Source organism: Ailuropoda melanoleuca, chromosome 10 (genome assembly GCF_002007445.2).
Source record: "Ailuropoda melanoleuca isolate Jingjing chromosome 10, ASM200744v2, whole genome shotgun sequence".
NCBI lineage: Eukaryota > Metazoa > Chordata > Mammalia > Carnivora > Ursidae > Ailuropoda > Ailuropoda melanoleuca.
Window position 1 is genome coordinate 77,736,794 of NC_048227.1, and position 23,919 is coordinate 77,760,712.

Here is a 23,919-nt window from a genome sequence, read left to right on the forward strand (position 1 = left end):
ATGGATGCCACACACCACTGGCGCTTTATAAAGCACCAGGGCTGTCTCCGTGTAGGCCCCTCCACACTGCAGTTATTGTATGCCCAGACGCAGTGCTGGGAAGCGCACAATGCAATCCATACATCGCAGCCCTCGAGCTATGTATTTTGCACTAGCTCTAAACTACACTATGCAAATATAAAAGGCCAAGGAAAGAAAGGTATGCAAAGAGCAAACAACAACTGATACATCGTCATGTGGGTGGAGGAAATCAAAGAAAACCATACAGAAGAGGAAAGAGAGTGTCTCAGAGAGTCTAAGGCCATCATTTACCGATCATTCTTTTCCTACCAATCTGGGAGAGCTGTCAATACACCTCTGTCCCAAAGTTCATTCAAACCCCAATAAAAAGGAAGACACCATATCCAATTATTGTGTGCTGAAAATTTAATTCCAGAAATAAATGAACCATTTACAGTAAAGAAAGACTTTTAAGTTTCCCTGGTAATAAGAATTAAGTTTGAAAAAGTTTTTCCAACTACTCAAAAATATGTGTGTATATTATATATAATATATATGCATGTATATATAAAATGTGTACAGACACACATACATGTATATATACAAACATATGTATCTTTCTTATTTTGAATAGACTGAAAACGTTTTCAAAATTTGTCATTAGTGATTAAGGAAACTACACACACACATACACACACACATAGATAAACATGCATTGTCAAGATTATGTAGCGTGTAGGCTTCTTATAAATCACCATAAAGTATAAGAAATTTCTCTTATATAGTATTTCTTCAAGACGAGGCTACAAAAGGAAAAAAGAGGGAAAAAAAATCTCTATTTCTTTTCCATTACACAGGATTCAGGGGATTAGGATAAACACGGAGCAAATTCTGCAAGTTGTGGACATAAACAACATAAAATAATATAGTTTCAGATGCTAGAAATAAAAAGGTGAGCCTCTGTGTTCTGGCTATGCTAGGGTTTCCTTTAAAATTATTGCAGGATGTAGTTACTCGAGGGTATTGTGCCGTCTATTCTGGTCTAGTATTTGTTTTTGTTTTAGTAGCAGCCTTTTTAAAAAAATTTTTTTTTTTTTTTTAGCGTTTAAGAGAGGACATGTGCACGTTTCAGAATTCTTAACTGAGCACACAATTCATCTCATAAGCAACTCATAAGCAACAAAGAAAACACACCATCAACCACAAACTCGAGTCTATGGACATGGCCCTTTTTTCCTCCCAAAGCAAATAAATGCTTAATTTTCAGCCTTAAAAGATAAAACACTGAATCTTTAATCCTTCACCCATAATCACATTCTGTATCTCTGCAGTTTATATTTCTGGCAACCCAGAAATATTTTCATCAGCTTTCAGGACGCAAGAATCGCTCACTGACCAGAAGAACACCCCCTTGGAAGGACCTCTGTCTCCAAAGCGCAGAGCAGGCCCGCTCCTCTCGCCAGCATGCTGGCTCTGGGTAATTCCAAAGCCACACTCTGAAATGCGGATGCAGAAAACCTCCCAAAAGCCCCAGAGCCTTGAATCTTGAAGCTTGGTACACAAACCCTATTTGTTGATGAAATGTAAATATCTGCACACAAATTTTATGCAAAAAATTTTACTAATTTTTTGGCCTTCACCAGAGGAAAATAATAAACATCCCTGGCAGTTCTAACATCAGTCAGTTGCTGAGCTGTTCATAAAACATGGTCCCTTAGATGCCTTCCTTTTGTAATAAAAGTTTACTGAAATGGTATTGCAGTGTATGAGGAAGAATCATCTCAATCTCCATTTGCTCTAAGTGAATAGCTGTCAGACAGCTTGCAATTTCTCCTATGCAAAATCCAACTACATTTCTGTTCCTAGAGTTCTAGTTTATTTTGGTGGTAAAGTAAAGGAATTCGACTTTGTCCTCTTTTTTTAAGTCAACTGGTTATGGACAATGTCTCTCTTCTCACTCTCCAATAAAAAGTCCTTGGACACTAGGGATTGGTTTATTCAAAATTTCAAGATAAAGTGCAGTGTTTTTAAATCTTGTGGGTTTTTTCCTATTTGTAAAAGTACTAAATACAGTTTAGAGTCTAAGGAAGTTCTTTAAGTGACAAAGTCATTGTGAATATATATGTGGTGTATGTTTACCTTATGGGCCTTCCAAGTCACTAAATTATTGATAAAATATAAAAATATTATCAGGAATTTATCCAAGGCATGGGATTTTAGTATTTTGATCAAGAATTCAGGAAAAATAGTAGGATCCTGAAAAAACAATCAGGGTTTTAAACACATAACAATCGCAGCTAACGCTTATCAAGCCCTTACTATATGCGGAGCATTACTCAAAGCAAATCCTAACCAGACAAATTCAGCCACAAATCAGAGTGAGGAAAAGGCTGTCGAGTAGACCCAGACAGACATTTAAGACCTCCTGCAGTTTCAGTGGAGGGTCTCTACTCCACTCACTTTCCTACCACTAGACGAAAATACCTCACCAGTCATAATAATATTTCAACAAGGAGCTAATTTATGAATTGCCCCTATCCCTGGGGAGGAGGTGCTCTGCACAGAGTGCCTGGCAGACAGGATGCTACCGCCTTTCCAAGCAGTTCTTAACTCTGGCTGCACAGGTTTAAGCCTGTCATTAAAACCACCGAATCAGCATCTTCAAAGGTGACACCTGGGCATCTGTAGTTCTCTTAGTTTTGTATTAGATTTTATTTCTTATAGCAGTTTTAGGTTCACAGAAATTGAGATGGTACAGAGATTTCCCATATAACCTCTAGCCTTATACCTGCATACCCTCTTCCATTATCGACATCCCCCGCCCCCAGGTACATTTGTTACAACTGATGAACCTCCATTGACATAGTCATTATTACCCAAGTCCATGGTTAACAGTAGGGCTCGCTCTTGCTGTTGTGCATCCTAGGGGCTTGGACAAATGTATGACATGTTCTGCCATTACAGTACCATCCAGAAAAATTTCACTGCCCTAAAAACCCTCTGTACTCCTCTTCGTAAAAAGGATTCTGACCATGAGACAAGGCTGATACAAAGGTCAGCAAACAGATTCCCTCTCCCAGAGTAAGACTGTCTGCCTCACACCCCAAGTCCACCAGCTTTCAATCTATCGCAAACTTCCAACACACTATACTCCCCTTTTCCCCCCTTTCAAAGGCTTAGACACAAAAGCCAGGACCCACAGCATAATACGTCAATTGTTCAAGTTTTCACTTCAAACCCTTTAAACTCTCCCTGAAGCTACGTTTGAAATAAAAAGATCCCCAGGTGGAAAAACACAAGACACCCATCTGACCCTAGACCACATGCAGATCTGATCTTACCACAGCCAGGCCCAAGGAAACTATTCTTACCTCCACTGGCCAGGAGTGCTTAAGGTATTTTTTTAATAACGGACCAAAGTGGAAGTCAAGGTGTAACGCAGAATAATCTTAATCGCTTAAATATTGCCTTTACGACAGCTGTGAAACAGAGGGAAATGGATCTGATGGAAAAAGAGAGGTCTTAAGTTTCTTTGCAACAGAAATGTCCTTATACCTCACCACCTGAATTTCTGATTCTTGAAGTCAATGACAAGCAACTTCTGGGCAATCTGAGGAAAAAAACATACGTTTCATTTTGAGATAGCAGTTTTTAAACATTGATCTGAGGCAACAGTGTTTCCATTCAGCTTGACATTTTTTCCCTGTTAAAAGTTTTTCATTCCTGACGGGTGACTAACCAACTAAAGTAAAACCAAAGAAAATGTGACAACAAGGTCTTTGTTCACCAAGTTGTTGGGGGGGGAGGCTGGGTGAATCTTCAAGACGTTGCCCCACTTAAAATACACATACACATAAATTAACTCAACTATATAAGGAGAAAAACTGAGGTTATCAGAGAGAAACACAGGGAGATTCAGAAGCAAGAAAGTCAGGAAGTGTTTGGGTGACTGCACTCTGAGGCATGCTTCCCCGAAAGGCTACCTTACCTCCACTGTGTCCACCTGACCCAAAGATGCCACAATCCAGCCTTCTAGCCCCCACACAAACTGCCTTAATTTTTTCTCAGGACTTGGCTTCAGTAGTGAAATTTTACCACTTAGGATTCTTTAGAGAGAAGAGCTTTCTTTTAAAATGCAAATATCTCTAAGAAGGCAGTACAGGTAATCAATCATTCACACATTGAAGTTATTCACTCAAATCAGGGATCCTCTCATTAGTGAGCTGAGAAATCTGCTACATTGGAGGAATTAGGAATTTAGATTCTAGAAGGAGAAAAGGTCGGCAGGAAGCATATAACATTTTTTATATTCTGCTGCAAAAGAATAGTATCATCATGGAAGTAGGAACAAGAAAGTCTAAGGAAGAAAAGCACCAAGAAATAGGAAAATAATCTGGAGGGGAAAAAAAGAGATTTAAATTTGGGCCTGAGTTAAGAAAGGGGGGTAGCAATTCTGTCTTTACCAACCTGCTCCGAGATTTAGCACTCAGAATTCAGTTAAAAAACGTAAGGTATAGGAATATCGGTAGGAGAAGAAAGGGAAGAAGAAAGGGGGGGGTAAACAGAAGGGGGAATGAACCATGAGAGACTGTGGACTCTGGGAAACAAACTGAGGGCTTCAGAGGGGAGGGCGGTGGGGGAATGGGATAGGCTGGTGATAGGTAGTAAGGAGGGCACGTATTGCATGGTGCACTGGGTGTTATACGGAAGTAATGAATCATGGAACTTTACATCAAAAACTAGGGATGTACTGTATGATGACTAACATAATATAATAAAAAATTATTATGAAAAAAAAAAGTAAGGTATGGACTTGCACAAATCGACCTGGAAATGTAATCATTGTGCATTGTCTCTATAGGAAAGTATACTTTCCAAATAAATCATTTGCTGATGTATGGCCTGTACAGACAACCTGCTTATAAACTGGAAACTTCCTTTATGGTGCCTTCTGCACTATGTATTTGAATACCCAGATGGTCAACCCCATGCCGCCCTGTATTATTTCTTCCCTAAAATGCAAAGTGACATATGACACCTATTTGAAAATCAGAATTTTTTCCAACAGAAATAATATTTTTACCTGGCAAATAAGTTTCAGGTGATTCATTATCCTTCCCAACATGAACTCCCACCATAAGTCTATCAGGTGAATAACACACCCAACTAGAAATACTGAAGTCCATGGTACAGTTTCCAACAGAACTTGGAGATAGGTTTCCCAGGAAATGTTATGCTAAGTAAAATCAACACATATGGAGGATGAATGTTCTGACTGCAGGAGACCCAGGAATGCATGTCTAAAATGTTAGGGAGGGAAGGAGGGAGAGAGGTAAATGTGTGTGAATGTGTGTGTGTGTGTGTGTGTGTGTGTGTGTAATCCCAGTTTACAGACCCGAATGGGCTTCTTGGAGGGGGAGGAGTGGGAATAACAAAAAGTGAGAATTTATCGGTATCACTTGGAAGGAGGATACCTGGCCTATAAGCATAATAATTCTTGACCTTGGCAGATGTACTCACCCCCTCCAACACTGGCTTTCGATCAAGCTTTGGATCAAGGTTGAAGACACAAGTCACTATGTTGATGTAATACCCCTTGCTCTAAATTTCATGCTCACAAAGATATCTTAGGGTTATCACTTGGCATCATTCAAGGACTTTATTATGAAGAAAAGAATTAGTTGACCAACCATTGTACACATTTCATTCTTCCTGGCAGTTATCTTTCACTATAAATCATTTCCTGGCATTCTAATGATTCTGTTCATAGGCATGATTGGCAAGGGCCAACTGTCTTCTCCCTGACTGCCTTGGTCACAGTGAATAAAGGATTAATGTATGCATGTATGCCCCCAACCAGACCCTACACAATCATCTCCCAAGTCCTAATTCGTGGAAGACCCCCACCCCCTGGGGCATCCTACTGGTCATCAACACTGGGAGCTTACTCTGCAAACTTCAAATACTATTATCTTTATAAAATTATGAAAGACTTCAGCAAGGTGGGGGGAAAACGGTAATCTAAGTTTCTCTTGGCATATATTGCAAGATATATCCAGATTTCAAAACGCTGAAATGAAGCAAACTTTCAGTTTAATTTTGAGAACTACTATACCAACGTAGCACCTTGTCTGTAACAGCTCACCCTCCTTCCATCAATTTCAGTGGGGAAAATGAGACACTACTCTACAAATTAAATAGCTTTATAGAGGGGCACCTGGATGGCTCAGTCTGTTAAGTGTCTGACTCCTGATTTTGGCTCAGGTCGTGATCTCAGGGTCGTGGGATCAAGCCCCACTTCGGGCTCCTCCCTCAGCAGGGATTCTGCTGGAGAGTCTCTCTCTCCCTCTCTCCTTTGGCCCCTCTCCCCCCTCTCTAAAATAAATAAATAAATCTTAGGGGGGAAGAAAAAAAAGCTTTATAGAAATGTTAACATTGGCTGCTTCCCCAAACTACCACATTCAGAACAGATTCCCACTACTGGAAAGGAGTCTGAACTTCAGCCCGAACCCAGGAAGGCCGCCCTTGCGCTCTGCTGTGCGGGCTCTGACCAGGAGACTGACCATTCTTCAGCCGGATCACCAATGCTCGGTCCACAAATGTTTGGTGAACAAAACCATACACTTTATGTAACAGATAATGACTCAAACCAAATTAAGAAGAAGTGAATTACACCTATTACAAAAACCAGAGAAACATTTGCAGAATAGCCTTCCCGTCCTTCCATTTCCTATGACCCACCTCCACTCTGCCAAATTCAACACACAGGTGAATACAATGGATTATCCAGACACCTGCAGGAAATAATGACCCAAGAAAATAAACTAACAAAAGGCATCGGAGAGAAAATAATGAACAAAATATCAAAACAGATGCTACTAAAGCTACCACAACCAAGTAAAAGTCTTTTTATAGCAAGAGAACCTGACAGCCTCCCGACAACGAGGGTATGTGCTATACTGGGGAGGATGGCCTACAGCACCTCGTCCTGAAGATAAAACGTGCTCATTGCTCAAATTTTCCTAGTAGAAAGTAGGCCGCCAATTAAAGACGGTAGATTAAACATAACCCGTTTACCTCTGCTCCCTATGGAAGCTAGTTAGAATAGAAAATGATGTAACAGCACACATGCACATACTCATTTTTTTCCATACCCTGACACGTGGTGGGGGAGAGTGGGGGGGGCGGGAACAGCAGCCGTGCCAACGAAATTTTGGAAAGCAGATTGAAAAAGGCTGGGAGATCAAGTCCATGCATTTATCTTTCATGTTTTCTTTGCAACCTCTCCTGTGGATGGGAGCCCACCTCTTCCGTGATGTTTAGCAGAACTGACCCCAGTGATACCCTGAATTGTAAAACAGGAGGATTTCTAGTGAGAGCCAAGCCAAGGAAAGCGTGAGTCAAAACTAGCCACACTGGCTTGCTCCTAACCAGGTTTACTACCAAGCTATCCTTGACCAAGGAGGAAGTAGGCATTAAAGTCTATTCTCATAACCCCATATTACTGCTAGGATATTACCATTGAGCCATTTTTAAATAAAAAATGTAGGGGCGCCTGGGTGGCATAGCGGTTAAGCGTCTGCCTTCGGCTCAGGGCGTGATTCTGGCGTTATGGGATCGAGCCCCACATCAGGCTCCTCTGATATGAGCCTGCTTCTTCCTCTCCCACTCCCCCTGCTTGTGTTCCCTCTCTCGCTGGCTGTCTCTATCTCTATTGAATAAATAAATAAAATCTTTAAAAAGAAAGGAAAGAAAGGAAAGGAAGGAAAGAAGGAAGGAAGAGAAAGAAAAAGAAAGAAAGAAAGAAAGAAGAAAGAAGAAAGAAAGAAAAAGAAAGAAAGAAAGAAAGAAAGAAAGAAAGAAAGAAAGAAAGAAAGAAAGAAAAAGAAATGGGCTAAATGCTGCTGAGTTTTCCTAAAAATTTCATTCTTCAAAATCTAGGAGTTTTTTTTCTCCCCTGTGAAGAGTTGCCATTTCAGCCCATGACAATGTGATCCTTCTATGTTATTTATCTAACCCATAAACAGTACTTTACCAGTTACATTCATATTATATTCTTGGCTTCATACGTATAGTTTATCCTTAAAGTAAAATTCATAAGCAGCTTGAGAGGAAAAATATCTTACATTTTTCTTTTTATCTTCTCAGAAAAATACCTTACATTTTTCTTTTTATCTTCTCACCAAATCAATATTTGGGGATAAAAATTATTACTGAACACACAAGATATATTTAAATGAATATGACTTTTAATCCAATTTTGTAAAATACTATGCAATTATGACTTTCTGAACTTCCTATTTTTCTTAAAAATCACATACCATCATTAAAGGACAACAGCAACCCAGGCATTAAAATAATTCCTAAGAAATGAAAATACAACTTCTTTTTGTCTATTTCTATTATTCACCATGAATTGCAGGACTTGGCATAAATCTATGAAAAAGTATAATCTCTTTAAAAGTGACTAAAACTGTTAGATAAATAGAGGCTGGTATCAAACTTCTAGCCAGATGAGCAAATCAAAAATTTTTTTAAGTATCTTCTTTTAAATGTTGCTAAGTACCATGTCCACTAGGGCTTATTTCAAAAACCAGAAGCAGCAACTTCTGTAGGCTAGCACATTCTCTGCAAACTATTTGCTTAGAATGAATTTTGACATTTGATTCATATAGGCTTTCTGTGCTACAGAAGAATAGCTTAGTAGAGCGTTCTTACTTGATTAAATTGCTGCTGATAGAAATATGAAAAGAGATCAATATGACAAACAGATCATAAGACTCGGTTGAATTTTCCTCTGTATGTAAATAAATGGGGGATGCACAAAATCAGACTCAACCTCAAAACAGGTTAAAATTGCATATTCCACAAAAATGAAATGCAGTTAGGAGATGCTGTGAATAGGCAGAACGGAGCTTTTGTCCGGAAGTGCCTCTGCAGAATATAAGAGTTAAAAAAAAAAAAGTTAAAAGTATTATTCCTAACTTTTCTCTGGGTCCATGTGTAACTCTGTTGCAGAACATAATGAAACAAATCATAAAAACAGTCATCTGGCAGATCCTTTATCAATGCTGGACTCATTTAGCCACCTTGCATGAAGAAATTTTTTCAGAGTTAATCCGGTGCTTTTTATACACCAGATTTTATGATGTTATATTGAATTCAACCCCTTTAAGACCCAAATGTTAGCATACTATATTATATGGTACCATAAATACTAATGATACACTCTGTCCATGTTTTCACTGGACCGGAGTATGAATCCCGCTGTGGAAGGGACAGGATGAAATGAATGGCCCCAGCCTTTGTGAAATAAACACAGGTAAAGGCAGGACTCCCAAATCCCTGACTCCCTTCAAGCTCCTACACACACCTCCAGAGGGCTCTGGAGGGGGAGGGGCAACAGGGAGATGGGATCAGGGAGGTGAATATTGAGCAAAATTTCTACAGTTGAGAAATACAAGTCCGTTACAACATCTTTACTTTTCTCAGAATAGAGAAAGGTGACTAAAAATAAGAGCAACAAAAACAGAGAGATTCTGAATAGTGTGTTAAAAGATATTTTATGTTTTTTATTGGCTGAGAGAAATAATACTGCATTTCTTCATTTGATGAATCCTGTCAAGGAGCTAAAAAAAAAATGTTTTTCAGAGAGAGAGCGTGAGTAGTGTGCACCGGCGCGCTGGGGGCGGGGGGAGGGACAGAAATCTCAAGCAGACTCCCTGTTGAGCGCAGAGCCCAACAGCATGGGGCTCGATCTCACAACTCTGCGATCATGACCTGAGTCGAAATCAAGAGTCGGATGCTTAACCAAATGAGCCACCCAGATGCTCCAAGAAGCTTAAATTTTTTAATGCCCGTGTATTTTAGTGAATGAGAAAAATGTATCAGAACAGATTTTAAAGTATAAACCTTATTCTAAAAACGACCTTCCCCCACCATTTCTAATCTTATTCAACCTTCAAATAATTTTCCTTCCAAAAGAGAAAAATCATTCAAAGACCTGGTGCCAGTTCTAACACCTCCCTCAGGTTAAGGTGAAAACATATTACATGGTATTAAGTAGTAAATGACCAAGGAGTTAGCTTTGCCCAGCAGCACGTGTGAGAAAGGGCCAGGGAGAGATGGAGGTTGCCTTTAAAATGATGTCAAGATGGTTACTCACGGTGAGAAGTTACTTTCCAGTGGCACATTTAATGCTTTCAAAATACCGCTGGTGCAAGGGCAACCCCCAGCTTTAGAAACCAAGAGTGAGGGAGACAGAAAGGATAAATGTGATAGCATTCCTGACTGCCTGGAAATGGAAACTAAATCATCCTTTAGTTTGCTCCAGAGCAGCACTAGTGAAGAGAGGCAGGGAAGAAGGTATTAACTATATGCTCTCCAAGCCCAGCCTTCACTCGGCCAGCCCGCCATCTCCCGTGGTCGCTCCCATGTATGCTCAGGCTGTTTCTAAGTATTTGAAAAGCAGGGCAGTGGTAGACGGAAGTAGCAAATAAGGGGTGGGGGTGGCAGGGAGGAGCGATACACATATTTATACACCCAAATCTATTCTAACTGGAGGGTGGAGAGAAAAATTGGGAACATAAATAAGAAAGTGTGATCATTTAGCTTAGGTAAAAGGATGAAAATTTTATACATATACAAGAAAGTAGAGAAAAAAATAAAGCAACAATTACTTTCTATGAGTAATGTATAAAGTCCTGTGTCAATGCCCCATGGGGAGAGAGAAGAAAGGTCCTTTTCTCAAGGAACTAACAATCCGGGTGAAGAAATAACGAGAAAAATCAAACAACAATACGAGAGTTTGCCAGTTTTTCAACACAACACAGGTGATTCTTTCAGAAACCAGTGCATGACTGATTGACAAGTTAATGGTGCAAACAAGTTTAGAGGAAGACAAAGTTGGACATGACACGATAGGGAGAAATCCTGTGGCTACAGAAGCAATCACAATGCAGAGATGTTCTGATCAGAAACCTGAAGAAAAGATAATTGAGGAGGTGCTTGATTAGAAGACCAATTAGGCTGGCAGGGGAAAACCTGGAAAATCCACTAGTGATGGTGGTCAAAAGACAGTCCGAGGTCATTCCTGAGGGAGTCCTGAATGCCCAGCTAAAGAGGGGCTTGATAAATAGGCCATGCTCTGCCCTGCTCCTGTGACTCCCTAGTCTTCTTCAAGCTGGACCAAGTATTCAACCACGTGGTATGGTAGCCTCTTCCCACTTAGTCAAGACAAGTTATTGAACAGAATTATCATCATAAATTTTTTAAGCTAAAGGCATAGTTGGACAGAGAGAGATATTCCACCTGCACCTATGCTGTTGGGATTTTATACTGCACATAATATATGCTGATTAAATTGTTCCGAGTTCCTAATCCACATCTGTTTGAATCTAACCCTATTTTATGGACATGTATGGAGGGCAACAACTTCTAGATCCTCCACGAGTATGTAGATACTTAAAACTATCTAACTAATAAACCTAGTAAGGGTCAGGTGCCAGAAGTCTGAAAAACCACCTTGGAGAGCGAAAGCAGAATAAGCAATCAAGTAAATAAATAACATCCACTCAAAAGCAAGGATACCAAATTGGACTTCTGAGACCAGTCCTCTACACGAGAAAAGTCGACCCTGACACATTCTACTTTCTGATAAATACTTTTATCATCAGAACACTGACGGAAAGAGCCTACATTCTGATCGCCTTATTCATAGCACTAAGGAAAAAATGGTACTGGCATTCCTGTGTGGGCAGAAACAATGCCCTCAATTCTCAGACTAAAATCAACACGTGGGAACAACTTTCAGATGCCAGAGAGAAATGTGCACAACTCTAACTCAGAATACACATTCACTCTTGCTCCCCAAGTCTTGTAGGAACTTTCACATTTATTTTCAGGCTTAAAAAATATACAGACTTATCAGCTGTAGTAAAACCAGCCCAATCACAGAAACAGAGGAAGCAACCATTTTCATTCTTACTCTGCAATCTGAGGATAGAAGAGAAAAGAGGAAGTGACTGCCCCGAGACATCCGAAGAGTCAAAAGAAAAGGAAACATAGGTCTCCTGACTTTGTATCCATGGCTTCAACTAAATCTTACTATATCCTTTCCTGAGAGGAAAAAGCCCCGCTGTTCTAACACACTGAGCGCAGAAACGATCACCGGCAGTATCACAAGAGTCCTACAGCTGAGGCTCCGGGAAGTGCATGCAGAGCCCAGGAGATGCCCTAAAATTCTTTCCATTCAAATTCTGGTATTAAAGGAGCTTGCCACATACCATTAAATATTCCAATAAGATAAAAACAGATGTTATCAAAGAATAGAAATTATAGTTCCTTCTTTAAAAAATATAATCCTCAAAGTTTCCCAAAAAATATTTGAGATCTTTTATTATCAATAGATGATAACATCAGTATAAAACATAAATTGTAATTTTCACTAAATACAATGAAAAAATACTTCACACAAAGATTTGGAACAAACGCACACAGACTAGGCCTTGGGTCAAAATTAATGCATGGCTTAGCAATAAGCTTATTGTTACATGAGCCAAAAATAACATTAATTACAGTCAAGCCACTTCCATATTGTTTTCTCACTTAATTATAATCAGTCTCTAAAAATGCCCTCTTACCAATATTTATGCTCACAAATATTGTATTTGTGAGGCATTTTTACCCACTTCTAACAACACATACTGTTACCTCAAAAGAATGCAGACTTGAAAGATGACAATGAGTTTTTGAAAACAGAGCTGCCTTGGTTCCCTGAGCAATCGTATTCATTTAATTCCCAAGGTTCAAGAAATAGGCTCGGATAGCCCACAGGAGAAAAAAATGGGGAAACAAGAAGCCTAAAGTGAACAGAACAAGGAATATAGGGATATAGATGGAGATATGGAGATCTAGCTACCTACTTTAAGGGAGCAGTTGGAGAAACAGATGATGTTAGGACATCAAACAATAATACCTCCAAGAATTATCTTTAAGCAAATTATTCAGTTAAGTACAGGAATATTTGCATGAAATGGCTTAAAAGGGGTGCTTTTGTTGACTAAAGGTACTGACAGGTAACCCAAACAGGGAACTGCCTAACTTTCCCAATGCTCAAACCATCCTGAAAAAATCCCATCTATAAAGACCACTGATGTGCATCTTAACAAATGTAGTGAATTTAAAAAGTCCCACTTCAATTACTGCGGCCACACAGCTGCCTACTGTGTTCTAAAATCTAGCACTCTTGACCTTGCTGGATCCTCTCTGTCCCAGTAACTTTACCACCACTTCGCATCTCCCAGCAAATTTTGCTCTATAGAGCAGCTTGAATCCTCTCCTCCTGGCATTTGAATGCCCTCTAGAACCTCATCTGACTCCGTAAGTTAGGTCATTCCAACTCCTCGAGACTCCTTAAGAGACCACGCTTTCCTCCACTGTGGTAGGTTCCCTCGAAGTGAAGACAATCAGGCCCTCTGGGGGGGGGAGGGGATGCTACAATCTAAAAGTCTAGCTGAAAACACGACACATGTGCATACAAAAAGAAGAATACCCGCATCTAAAAAGTCACGATAGATGTCATCTTTAATGCCAGTGAACTGATGGAAATAAATTTAATCTCCCAAACCAAATAAAGTGAAAGTATTTCTTTCCCACACTGTATTCATCCCTCCTTGAGAGCTTGCAAGTTCATCAACAGCTATGGTTTCCCACAACATACTTCCCCAAGTAGTCCTTAGACACTGATTTCCGGCGCAGAGCTGCGCAACTACAGAGAAGCAGCATTCATTAGCACATCCCCCCGATCTGTCTAAGGTCAGTGCTGGGACGGGGAAACAGGAGAGCACTCAAACCACGTGACGGCTGTCCTCTGCACCCTGCTCTCAAAGAGGAAATAACAGCAGATCTGATGCATATCGGACCCGTACTAATGATACAAGGCAAGCAACCAGAGAACCAAAATGGGAAGAAGAACTGGATAAAAGAGAATCAACCAAAACAGGAAATACAACTTAAAACATTTGCATTGTTAGAAGAGCTACTACAACACTGATGAATTATGGCCTGTGGTCAGATATAAACTCACTGCCTAGAATTCTTGTGAAATGCTGGTACATAAAATCTGGTGTGGGATCATATCACTGAAGCCTACTTACATTTCATTTTGCTTTGTATTTGAAAGGAGAAAAAAGTTTACTCAACACATGTATGCTACACCCTAATTTCAAATTTATCCTTCTCAAAAGTTCATTTTTAATGATATATTAAGTAATCATTTATTAACTGAAAAGACAATCTGTACATTAATATAGCCATAAAAAAAAGATTCCTATGCATTTGCAACCAACTTAAGTCTCAGTGAATTTAACCTGGGTTAACTGCAAACTTTGCTGCACTTAACTTTGCATTCTTTCTCAACTCTGTTTCAAGCAACCCAATAACTTCATTCCCAATGAGTAGCAAAGTCATACAAGAGGGAATAGTCATACAGATAAGAATGTTATTTTGTACCATTCCGAAATGAGATCCGACATCTAATCAATGAGGGCAAAACAGATGGGAAAAAAGGGGGTAGGCACAGTGATTAATATCAGACTTTATTAAGTCAACTGTGTCCATCAATCACTTAAGTATTCCTAAAAGAATAACAATAAACAAAGAAAAATACCAGACAACCCAAAATTAGATGGCAGAATATAGCCACATATCAGTAATCATATAAAATAGCTAGCCTAAACTCACCAGGTAATAGACTAAATTCTCGGGGCGCCTGGTGGCTCAGTCGGCTAAGCATCTGCCTTCAGCTCAGGTCATGATCCCAGAGTCCTGGAATCGAGGCCTACATCAGGCTCCCTGCTCAGTGGGGAGTCTGCTTCTCCCCCTGCTCCTGTGCTCTCTCTGTCTCTCAAATAAAATCTTAAAAAAAAAAAAAAAAACTAAATTGTCAAAGGGGATTAAAAAACATGTCTCCTCAAAGATACAAAGGCACCATGTCTAAAAGCAAAGAAATGGAAAAAGACAGTCCAGGCAAATCTTAATCAAAATAAAGCCAATGCAGTAATATTAATGTCAAAATAAATTTTACTATATGATGGTAAAAAGGGAAAAATTTTGCACATGTACGGCATCTAATAATCTGGCCTCAAATTTTATAAAGCATAATCTTACAGAAATATGAACAGAAATTATCAAATAATTATAGGGAGAGATCTCAACACACCTCTCATATTAGTTGATAAACTAAGCAGTTAAACAATTAATAGCGATAAAAAACATGAGCCACATAATAAGACTAATCAAGAGGACAGATCTGAACACCAGGCCAAACTATAATAAAACAGGAAATCTGAACAAAAGAAAAACTCTATCTTTCCATAAGACATAACACACATATATTCACTGAACACACACACTTCAGAAATCTAAAAACACACTTAGAAAAACTTTAGTGATCAAAAATAACATTAAGGAGGGCACGTGATGTAACGAGCAATGGGTATTATTATATAAGACTGATGAATCACTGAACTCTACCTCTGAAACTAATAATGCATATGTTAATTAGCTGAATTTAAATTTTAAAGAAATAAAAGACCCATAAGGGGATGCAAAAATATTAAGAATTGAATGGCAATGAAAAGCCCTATGTTCAAAATTTGTACTCTCAACAAGAGATACTTGAAGGGAAAACTAGAGCCAAGCATCTGTACATTTAATATTCAACTCAAGAAATTAGAAAAACAACAGAGTAATCTCAAATAAAAAATAAACAGCAAAAGGGGGAAAATGCTACAAAGTAGAAAAAATAGAAACAACAAACCCAAGTTGTTTCTTTGGGGAAAAAAAAAAACGGTGACTCTATAGGAAGAATGATTGAGGGGGGTAAAAAGGCAAATAACCCTAGAAATAAAAATGGAATAAAAACTGAATGCACAAGATGACAATGCTATGAAAAGCTTCATGCCAGCTGATTTATCAAACTAGATGAAATGGACAGGTACCACTAAAAATATGAACTACTAAAACGGACTCAAGAAAAAAATAGAACCTTTCAGTATAAGGAAATCAAATCAATGATTTAAAAAACAAAAAACAGGGGCGCCTGGGTGGCACAGCGATTAAGCGTCTGCCTTTGGCTCAGGGCGTGATCCCGGCATTATGGGATCGAGCCCCACATCAGGCTCTTCCGCTATGAGCCTGCTTCTTCCTCTCCCACTCCCCCTGCTGTATTCCCTCTCTCGCTGGCTGTCTCTATCTCTGTCGAATAAAGAAATTAAAAAATCTTTAATAAATAAATAANTTATGGGATCGAGCCCCACATCAGGCTCTTCCGCTATAAGCCTGCTTCTTCCTCTCCCACTCCCCCTGCTGTATTCCCTCTCTCGCTGGCTGTCTCTCTCTCTGTCAAATAAAGAAATTAAAAAATCTTTAATAAATAAATAAATAAATACATACATACATACATACATAACAAAAAAACATAAACAAAACCCACTCTCCAAATCTCTTTCCACCAGCCCAAGACAGTTTTAAAGGCAAGTTTTACCAGATCTCCAAAGAACAGATAATCCCTCATTTATCCAAACTTTTCCAGAGACTATCAAAAGGGATGCAACTTTATGAGGCTTATAACCTAGGTCACAAAATCTCATAAAGTGGATAGAAGAAAATTAAAGGTAATATATGCAAAAACCCTAGATTAAAAAATACAAAATGAATGCCAAATCACCATTAGTAAGTAGAGACAATGTGGAAAAATTCACCTTGGTGGTTACTGGCTGGAATTTAAACTGTCACCACCACTCTGGAAATCACTTTGCAATATCAGGGAAATCAGAGGAAGTAAAACTGCATCCTATCAACGTCCCAATTCCACTACGAAGTGTCTACCCTGAAGAAACTCTTGCACAAGTAAACAAGGCAAGGTGTACAATTATGTTCATTGAAGCACTGATTGTTAATACTACACAAAGAAATGGAGCCATTGTAGAGGAACGGAGAAACTGGTGTAGACATTCACAGCAAACTAGACGGCAGTTAAACAAAGTAGATTTACATGCCGTAAAAAGAGACGTACAGAGCAGGAGAGGAGAGATGGGAAGGAGACTTTAGGGAAGTCTTCAAGGTTTTAGTTCTTTAAAAAAAAATCTGAAACACACGGCAACATGGGAACATCTGATTAAAATTTTTGTGGTGAACATAAACTGTCAATTATTTTCTAGATTTTTGTAGTTTTTACATACGTTGAGACTTTAAAAGATAGACAACAGCAATAGATTTAAACCATAAAGCACATTGGTAAATCTTGGGAGTTTGGTGATATAAAGAGATTCAGAGATAGCAGGGACCTTCTGAATTATCTACGCAATCTTATAGTCTATAGGTAAAGTCAGTTTCTGGGCCTTGGTCTGGCTTGAATAAATGGCTCAAGGTCAAGTTATCATCCAGCTGGTTCTCGTATTCTAGAAACCCTAACTTCTACGATAGGTAGGAGAAACAATGGACATGTGGTCAAATGTAACAGAGTCAAGTGCAGACCAGACCAGCATTCCATTGTTTTCCTTACGTACCCCCACCACCCCCATCACACAGTGTCCATCTCCCCTGACCCTCCCTGTCTCTCTCAGAGATGGAAGGATTTTTAATCCTCTTTTGCCACTCCTGTTCTTGAAATAACTGAAATATCAGAATAATTATAACTACAACAAGTGAAACAGATAAAGGCAACGACTAGGAGTCATTGATCTTAGCACCCTCCAACCTTGTGCTCTAATACATGTTTAAATATATAATATATAATAAACTACTGTTCAACTAGATAGGTCTATTTCACCAAGCTGAATGCTTTCATTGTAAAGTGTAACTTCTATTTTTAATAAGCAAGAATGCAAGGAATGAGGAGAAAGTAATTTTAATATTTAATAGATGAGAAGACCCCCAAAAAAGACTATTATTTAGAGACCATATTTTAAGTGAACAAAAGAGGTCCCACGCACAGCAAATGAAACAGGGTAGTTTGCTGGTCAGGGTCACGATGTCCAGTGTCAAACTGCCAGGTCTGGAATTGACTCACTCACTAAACTAGCTGGGAAACTGAGCAAGTTACTTACACGCTCTAAGCCTTACGTTGCCCATGGTAACAATGGGAATCCTATAACAATATCTAATAATACCTACCTTATATAGAGTCTCACAAGTATTACATGAAATCATCCATCCAAAGCAGTTAACACAGTTCTTCAGTGAACATCAACTATTAGCTTATGTTCTTGTAAATAAAGTAACTTAGCTATGAAAAGCAACAAGCTCTTCTGACTGACGAAATTGTAAGGCTCTAGATGCTTTAAAAAATTATATTGGTTTTTGTCACATCCACGCTAATGAATTATATGCCTTTTGTAGATCATGAGTGTTTCTTTAATTACGTGAAACTAAATAAATGAGCTCAATTTTAAGTCAGTATCTGACTCAGGATTAAAAAAAAAAAACAAAAAACAAAAAACAACAACAACCCTTAGGTAGGGTTAAAGTGCTGAAATTAGCATGGCTCTTGGAAAAATCCGCCTAGCACTACCGGTTCTCCTCAAGTGAATCCCTTCCAGACAAGGGTTAATAGTCCAACTGTTTAACGCCCATTCAGGGCGAACACCAGCCAATCCACACGACCCATGCAAATGAGCACAACACCGGCCCTGACTATCCCCCCCCAAGGGTCAGGAAACATTGTAACAAAAATGACCCTCTTCTAGGTTTTCTTGTTTTTTAAAGCAAAGCTGACAGGCTTGCTCACAGGAACACGACAATATACGCACTGTACCACCCCACCAGTGAGGGCAGCCCCTCCTTCCGCTCCCGTTCTACGTATCAGGACCGCGCTCCAGCCGCGCCCCGGCTCACCTCCAGGTCACAGCTGTACTCGGTGCCATCTAGGAGGATCACTTTGCACTGGACCGCTTTGGTCTTCTTGCCGGCTTTCTGCAAGGCCCTCTCTGCTTTCAGCTCATTGGTCTGCACTTCCTTGGTCTCCCTCTTTGCTGCTTCTTCTGACTTGTCTTCCTGCATTTCCTTCACCTTCTCTTCTCTCTCCTTACCTACCTCTTCAGCGGGCTGTTAACGGAAAAAAGGAAGTTCATACTAAAGTTAGCCCATATGCAGAAGACCAAGTATTCAAAGTCTTCAGTAAGAATGGTGATTGTTACAAACACCATCAGCCCAAGATTTTTAAAGACTTCAAGATTTTGCCGGAAAGGGTATTTCCCCATATCTCCCTTCCCCCAACCACCCCCCCCACCCATTTTCTCATTTTGCCAATTGGCTAACTTCAGCATTACATGAATAAAAGAAACTACGTCCTGGCAACTAACATTTAAATATCATTTCAAATAATAAAATTTCCAATTATAATTTCACACCAGAGCAAACCCTAGGCTTCATTAAGCAACCAAAACATTCACGCGTACAAATCTACTTCTTCCTACTCACTGAACATTTACATACATCAAATCAAAGGTATAAAAATCCATACTATTTAAAAAAGGAGAGATGGTAGGATTCAGAGAGTATCTGTTTAAACTTAAAAGGAAGAGACATGAAATTTTTTTAATGATTTACATAAATAGTCGACTTTTTGGCCTTATTATTTTGACAAAGATTTAAAAAAGAAGTAACGAGGGGCGCCTGGGTGGCACAGCGGTTAGGCGTCTGCCTTCGGCTCAGGGCATGATCCCGGCGTTACGGGATCGAGCCCCACGTCAGGCTCCTCTGCTGGGAGCCTGCTTCTTCCTCTCCTACTCCCCCTGCTTGTGTTCCCTCTCTCACTGGCTATCTCTATCTCTGTCAAATAAATAAATAAATAAAATCTTAAAAAAAAAAAAAAAAAAAAAAAAAAGAAGTAACGAGAAGGCCATGGCAGACCACCCCAGGCCCCATATTCCAGACACGGTAAGCCAAAGGAGTATGTGAATATAAAAAATCTGGACAGGATTCCAAAGACACAAATCCCTTTTAGTATGTGGTTGAAACACCAAGCTTTCATTTCCAGAAAATTCGTTCTCAAACATACCTGTGCCTCAGGACGGCTCACAGAGGGCTTCTCTTCCTTGACATCAACTTTCATCTCCTGCTGTTTTCTCAGAGCGGTTTCTCCCGCGTCGCCCTTGGCCTGCCCATCTCCTTCGGGCAGAGATTCCTCTTTATCTAAAACCTCTTCCACAACAGCTTGGGCGGGTTCTTTCTTATCTCCTCCGTCTTTAGCCGCTACTAAGGTATAGGACTTCTGTTTCTTAAGCCAGGGGGGTATGAATCGAGAAATGCCCCTGCTCTCCGATGGATCCTTGTCTCTCTTCTGGCGGCGTGGACTACTTTGGCTTTCAGCTGTAGGAGAGGACTGGGAACCTTTCTCCTCCTCTGGATCGGAGGACTGGTTCTGCTGATTCTCTGCTACTTCTTTAGGTTTCTCCTTAGTGGCATCTGCTCCTAATGGCTCCGATTCCTTCTTCACTTCAGACGCGGACCCTACTTCAGTGGTCATGGTTACAGCTTATGCTGTGAACAAAGCAAAAAAACAGAAAAAAAATCACAAAAGGCTATCTTACACACTCTCTCAGTTTTAGTTTGGAGGTAGGGAACAAGGTAAGGAAGGGCAGGAAGGGAAATGGCACAGGGATGGTGAGGAGAAGATGTGTAGGGAAGGAAAGCTCATAACAACAAAACAAAATGGAGACTGCTACTCTTAGAATTCTCCATCAGAACCAAAGAACCAGAAGTAGCATCACAATAGAACTAACTGATTCTGTACCGGCAGAGCTTAAAACCGTTAACAGCTTAGAGATTACTTTTATTACGTTTCATCTAGCCAGAAATGTACCCGCGGAACTCCCATTTTTTTCTTTAAGGAAAGTTACTTTTCTCTCTACTTAGTATCCTTTATTCTAGAACACAGAAAGGGTTTTGATAATGTTAGAAAGTACAGAGACAAATTTCACATAGTGAAATCAATCTACAAAGATGTGAGGTATAAAAAATATGTCAGGTTTTGTAAAGATGAATTCTAAATGTGGAGTGCTTAACAGTGAGAAAATTAGATCTGGGGGAGAAAAGTTTTTTTTCCCCCCCAATTTAAATCCCATAATATGCCAGCATTATTTCAATGCAGCAGTTAGTCTTCTGAGAATACTCTAACTATAATAAAAAAATCTAACCCTCCACCCTACTCAACCTCAAACATGGTTTTCCTTGCAGATGTGATTTTAAGATAAGTACCTCAGGGCCCCTAATCTGAACCAAATGAAGACATTATGGGGGTGGGGGAAACTGTATCTAATAATTGATCCTGTCACAACTAATGAAAAAAAACAAACCTGAAATTTGAAAGTAGGGCCGCCTGGGTGGCTCAGTCCGTTAAGCAGCCAACTCTTGATCTCGGCCCAGGTCATGATCTCAGGGTCCTGGGACTGAGCCCTACAGTGGGCTCTGCACTCAGCAGGGAGTCTGCTTGAGGAGTCATTCTCTCCCTCTGCCCCTCCCCCTGCTCGCACTCTAAAATAAATAAATCTTTAAAAAATAAATCTGAAAGTAAATGGTTGTCTCAATTTAACATAAGCAAAGAGGGACTTTTTAAAGTATAGCTCTGCAACTGACATTAAAAAAAAAAAATAGGAACAGCAGAGAGAGTACACTCTCTCCTCTCTTGACAATGATAAAAGGCCTGGTACCCTGGCCAGTAGCAAATTTTCCAGCTATCCTCAAAAGTGGTACAAACCTTGAATAGTTCAAAACATAAAATACGTTTGTTCTTTTTTAAAGTATTGAGATATAATTCACATACCATAAAATTCACCCATTTAAACTGTATAGTTAATGGTTTTGAGTCTACTCACAAGATTGTGCAACCATCACCACTATCTAATCCTAGAACATTTTCATCATCCAAAAGAAACTCTGTAATCTATTAATAGTTACCCTCCATTCTCCCCTCCCGCCAGCTCCTGGCAATTACTTTCAATCCGTATGGATTTGCCTATTCTAGACGCTTCAAACAGATGGAATTACACAACATTTGGCATTTTCACTGAGCCTAAGGCTCTCAAGGTTCATCCATGTTGTAGCATGAATCAATATTAAACTTGTTAAAATGTTCTTCACCTTCTGCAAATCACATATCTGATAAAAGTCTAGTATCTAGAATATATCAAGAACTCCTATAACTCATCAAAAGATAAAAAAAAAATTAATGGGCAAAGAATTTTGAGTAGACATTTCTCCAACGAAAATATACAAATGGCCAACAAGCACTCGAAATGATGCTCGTCATCATCCGCTGTTGGGAGGATATGAACCCAAACCACCATGAGACGCCACTTCACACACGCTAAAGGATGGCTGTCATCAAAAAGACAGACCGTGACAAGTACTGGCAAGGACAGGGACAATGTAGAACTCTCACCCTTGATGGCAAAAATGTAACATGGTGCGGCCACTTTGGAAAAGTTTCTCAAAAAGTTAGTTAGCATAGGACCTAGCAATTCCGCTCCTAGGTATACACCCAAGAGAAATGAAAACATGTGTTCACAGGAAAACTTGTAAACGACTTTTCATAACAGCTTTATTCATACTAGTCAAAAAACAGAAACAACTCAAATTCCTACCAACTGATGAGGGGATAAACAAAATGGGTGAGACGTCTCCATACAAGATCATTAAGTCATAAAAAGGACTGAAGTACAATATATGCTACCACACACAAACCTTGAAAACATTATTCAAAGTGAAAAAATACAAACGGTCTGGGGCACCTGGGTGGCTCAGTCACTTAAGTGTCTGCCTTCAGCTCAGGTCATGATCCCAGGGGCCTGGGATTGAGTCCTGCAATCAGGCTCCTTGCTCAGCTGCTTCTCCCTCTTGCCTGCCGCTCCCTCTGATTGTACTCACTCTCTCTCTTTCTCTCTCTCTCTCTCTCTGACAAAAAAATAAAATCTTTAAAAAAAATACAAAGGGTCACATGCTGAATGATTCCACTTATATGAAATTTCCAGAACAAGCAAATCTACAGAGACAAAGTAGATTATCGGTTGCAAAGGGCTGGACGATGGAGAGAATAGGGAGCAACTGCTAACAGGCACAGGGTTTCCTTCGGGGGTGATGAAAATGTTCTAGAATTAGACAATGGTAATGGTTGTACAACCCTGTGAATACACTGAAAACTACTGAATTGTAAATTTTTAAAGGGTGAGAATTCAACAATAAAAAATAATTTTAAAAAATGTTATTCCCAGGGCGCCTGGGTGGCTCAGTGGGTTAAGCGTCCGACTCTTATTTTGACTCAGGTCGTGATCTCAGGGTCGTGAGATGGAGCCCCAACAGCTCTGTGCTCAGCGGGAGTCTGCTTGTCCCTCTCCCTCTGCTCCTCCCCCTGCTCACATGCGCTCTCAAATAAATAGAATCTTTTTTTTTTTAATGTTATTTGCTTCTAATACATGAGCATGAAAACATTCAGTCAGCCTGCCTATATTTAATGGGCCCCTACAATGTGCCAAGTACTGGGCACGTGAATAAAAGACTACTTTTGGGAAGCTGAAGGTAGGGGAGAAGGTAGTGTGCAGGTCAGTCGAGAGCATGTTGCTTAAAAGGCACAAGAGAGATACTTAACCCAGATTCGGAGAAGAGGGTCATTAGGTAAGCCTTTCTGCCAAAGTGGACATCGGAGTTGCTTTAAAATGATGAGCCTTCATTCAGGCAAGGGAAATCAGGATAAGAGGCATGTGCCAGGCACAGGGAAGTGTAGAAACATGAGAATATTCCTCCTACAGGAAACCCCAAGTACTGCACAATAAGACACTGCACAAGTGAAGTGGGAGCTCACTATGGCGACAGGAAGGGAGGAGAAAAGCAAATTAGCAATGACAAAGTAGGAGCAGGAGG

The 23,919-nt window shown here is 39.8% G+C and overlaps 1 protein-coding gene across 14 annotated transcripts in view; it reads right to left on the reverse strand.

The window, feature by feature from the left end:
• EPB41L2 (erythrocyte membrane protein band 4.1 like 2) overlaps positions 1-23,919 on the reverse strand; it is a 209,009-nt gene that overhangs the window by 91,269 nt on the left and 93,821 nt on the right. For all 14 annotated transcript variants that reach the window (XM_034669151.1, XM_034669150.1, XM_034669149.1 and 11 more), the window contains 2 exons: positions 20,063-20,544; positions 18,898-19,107 (listed from right to left, as the gene is read on the reverse strand). In XM_034669151.1, coding sequence (XP_034525042.1) covers positions 18,898-19,107; positions 20,063-20,530 — 678 coding nt within the window. In that variant the 5' untranslated portion in view covers positions 20,531-20,544. The remainder of the gene's footprint in view (positions 1-18,897; positions 19,108-20,062; positions 20,545-23,919) is intronic.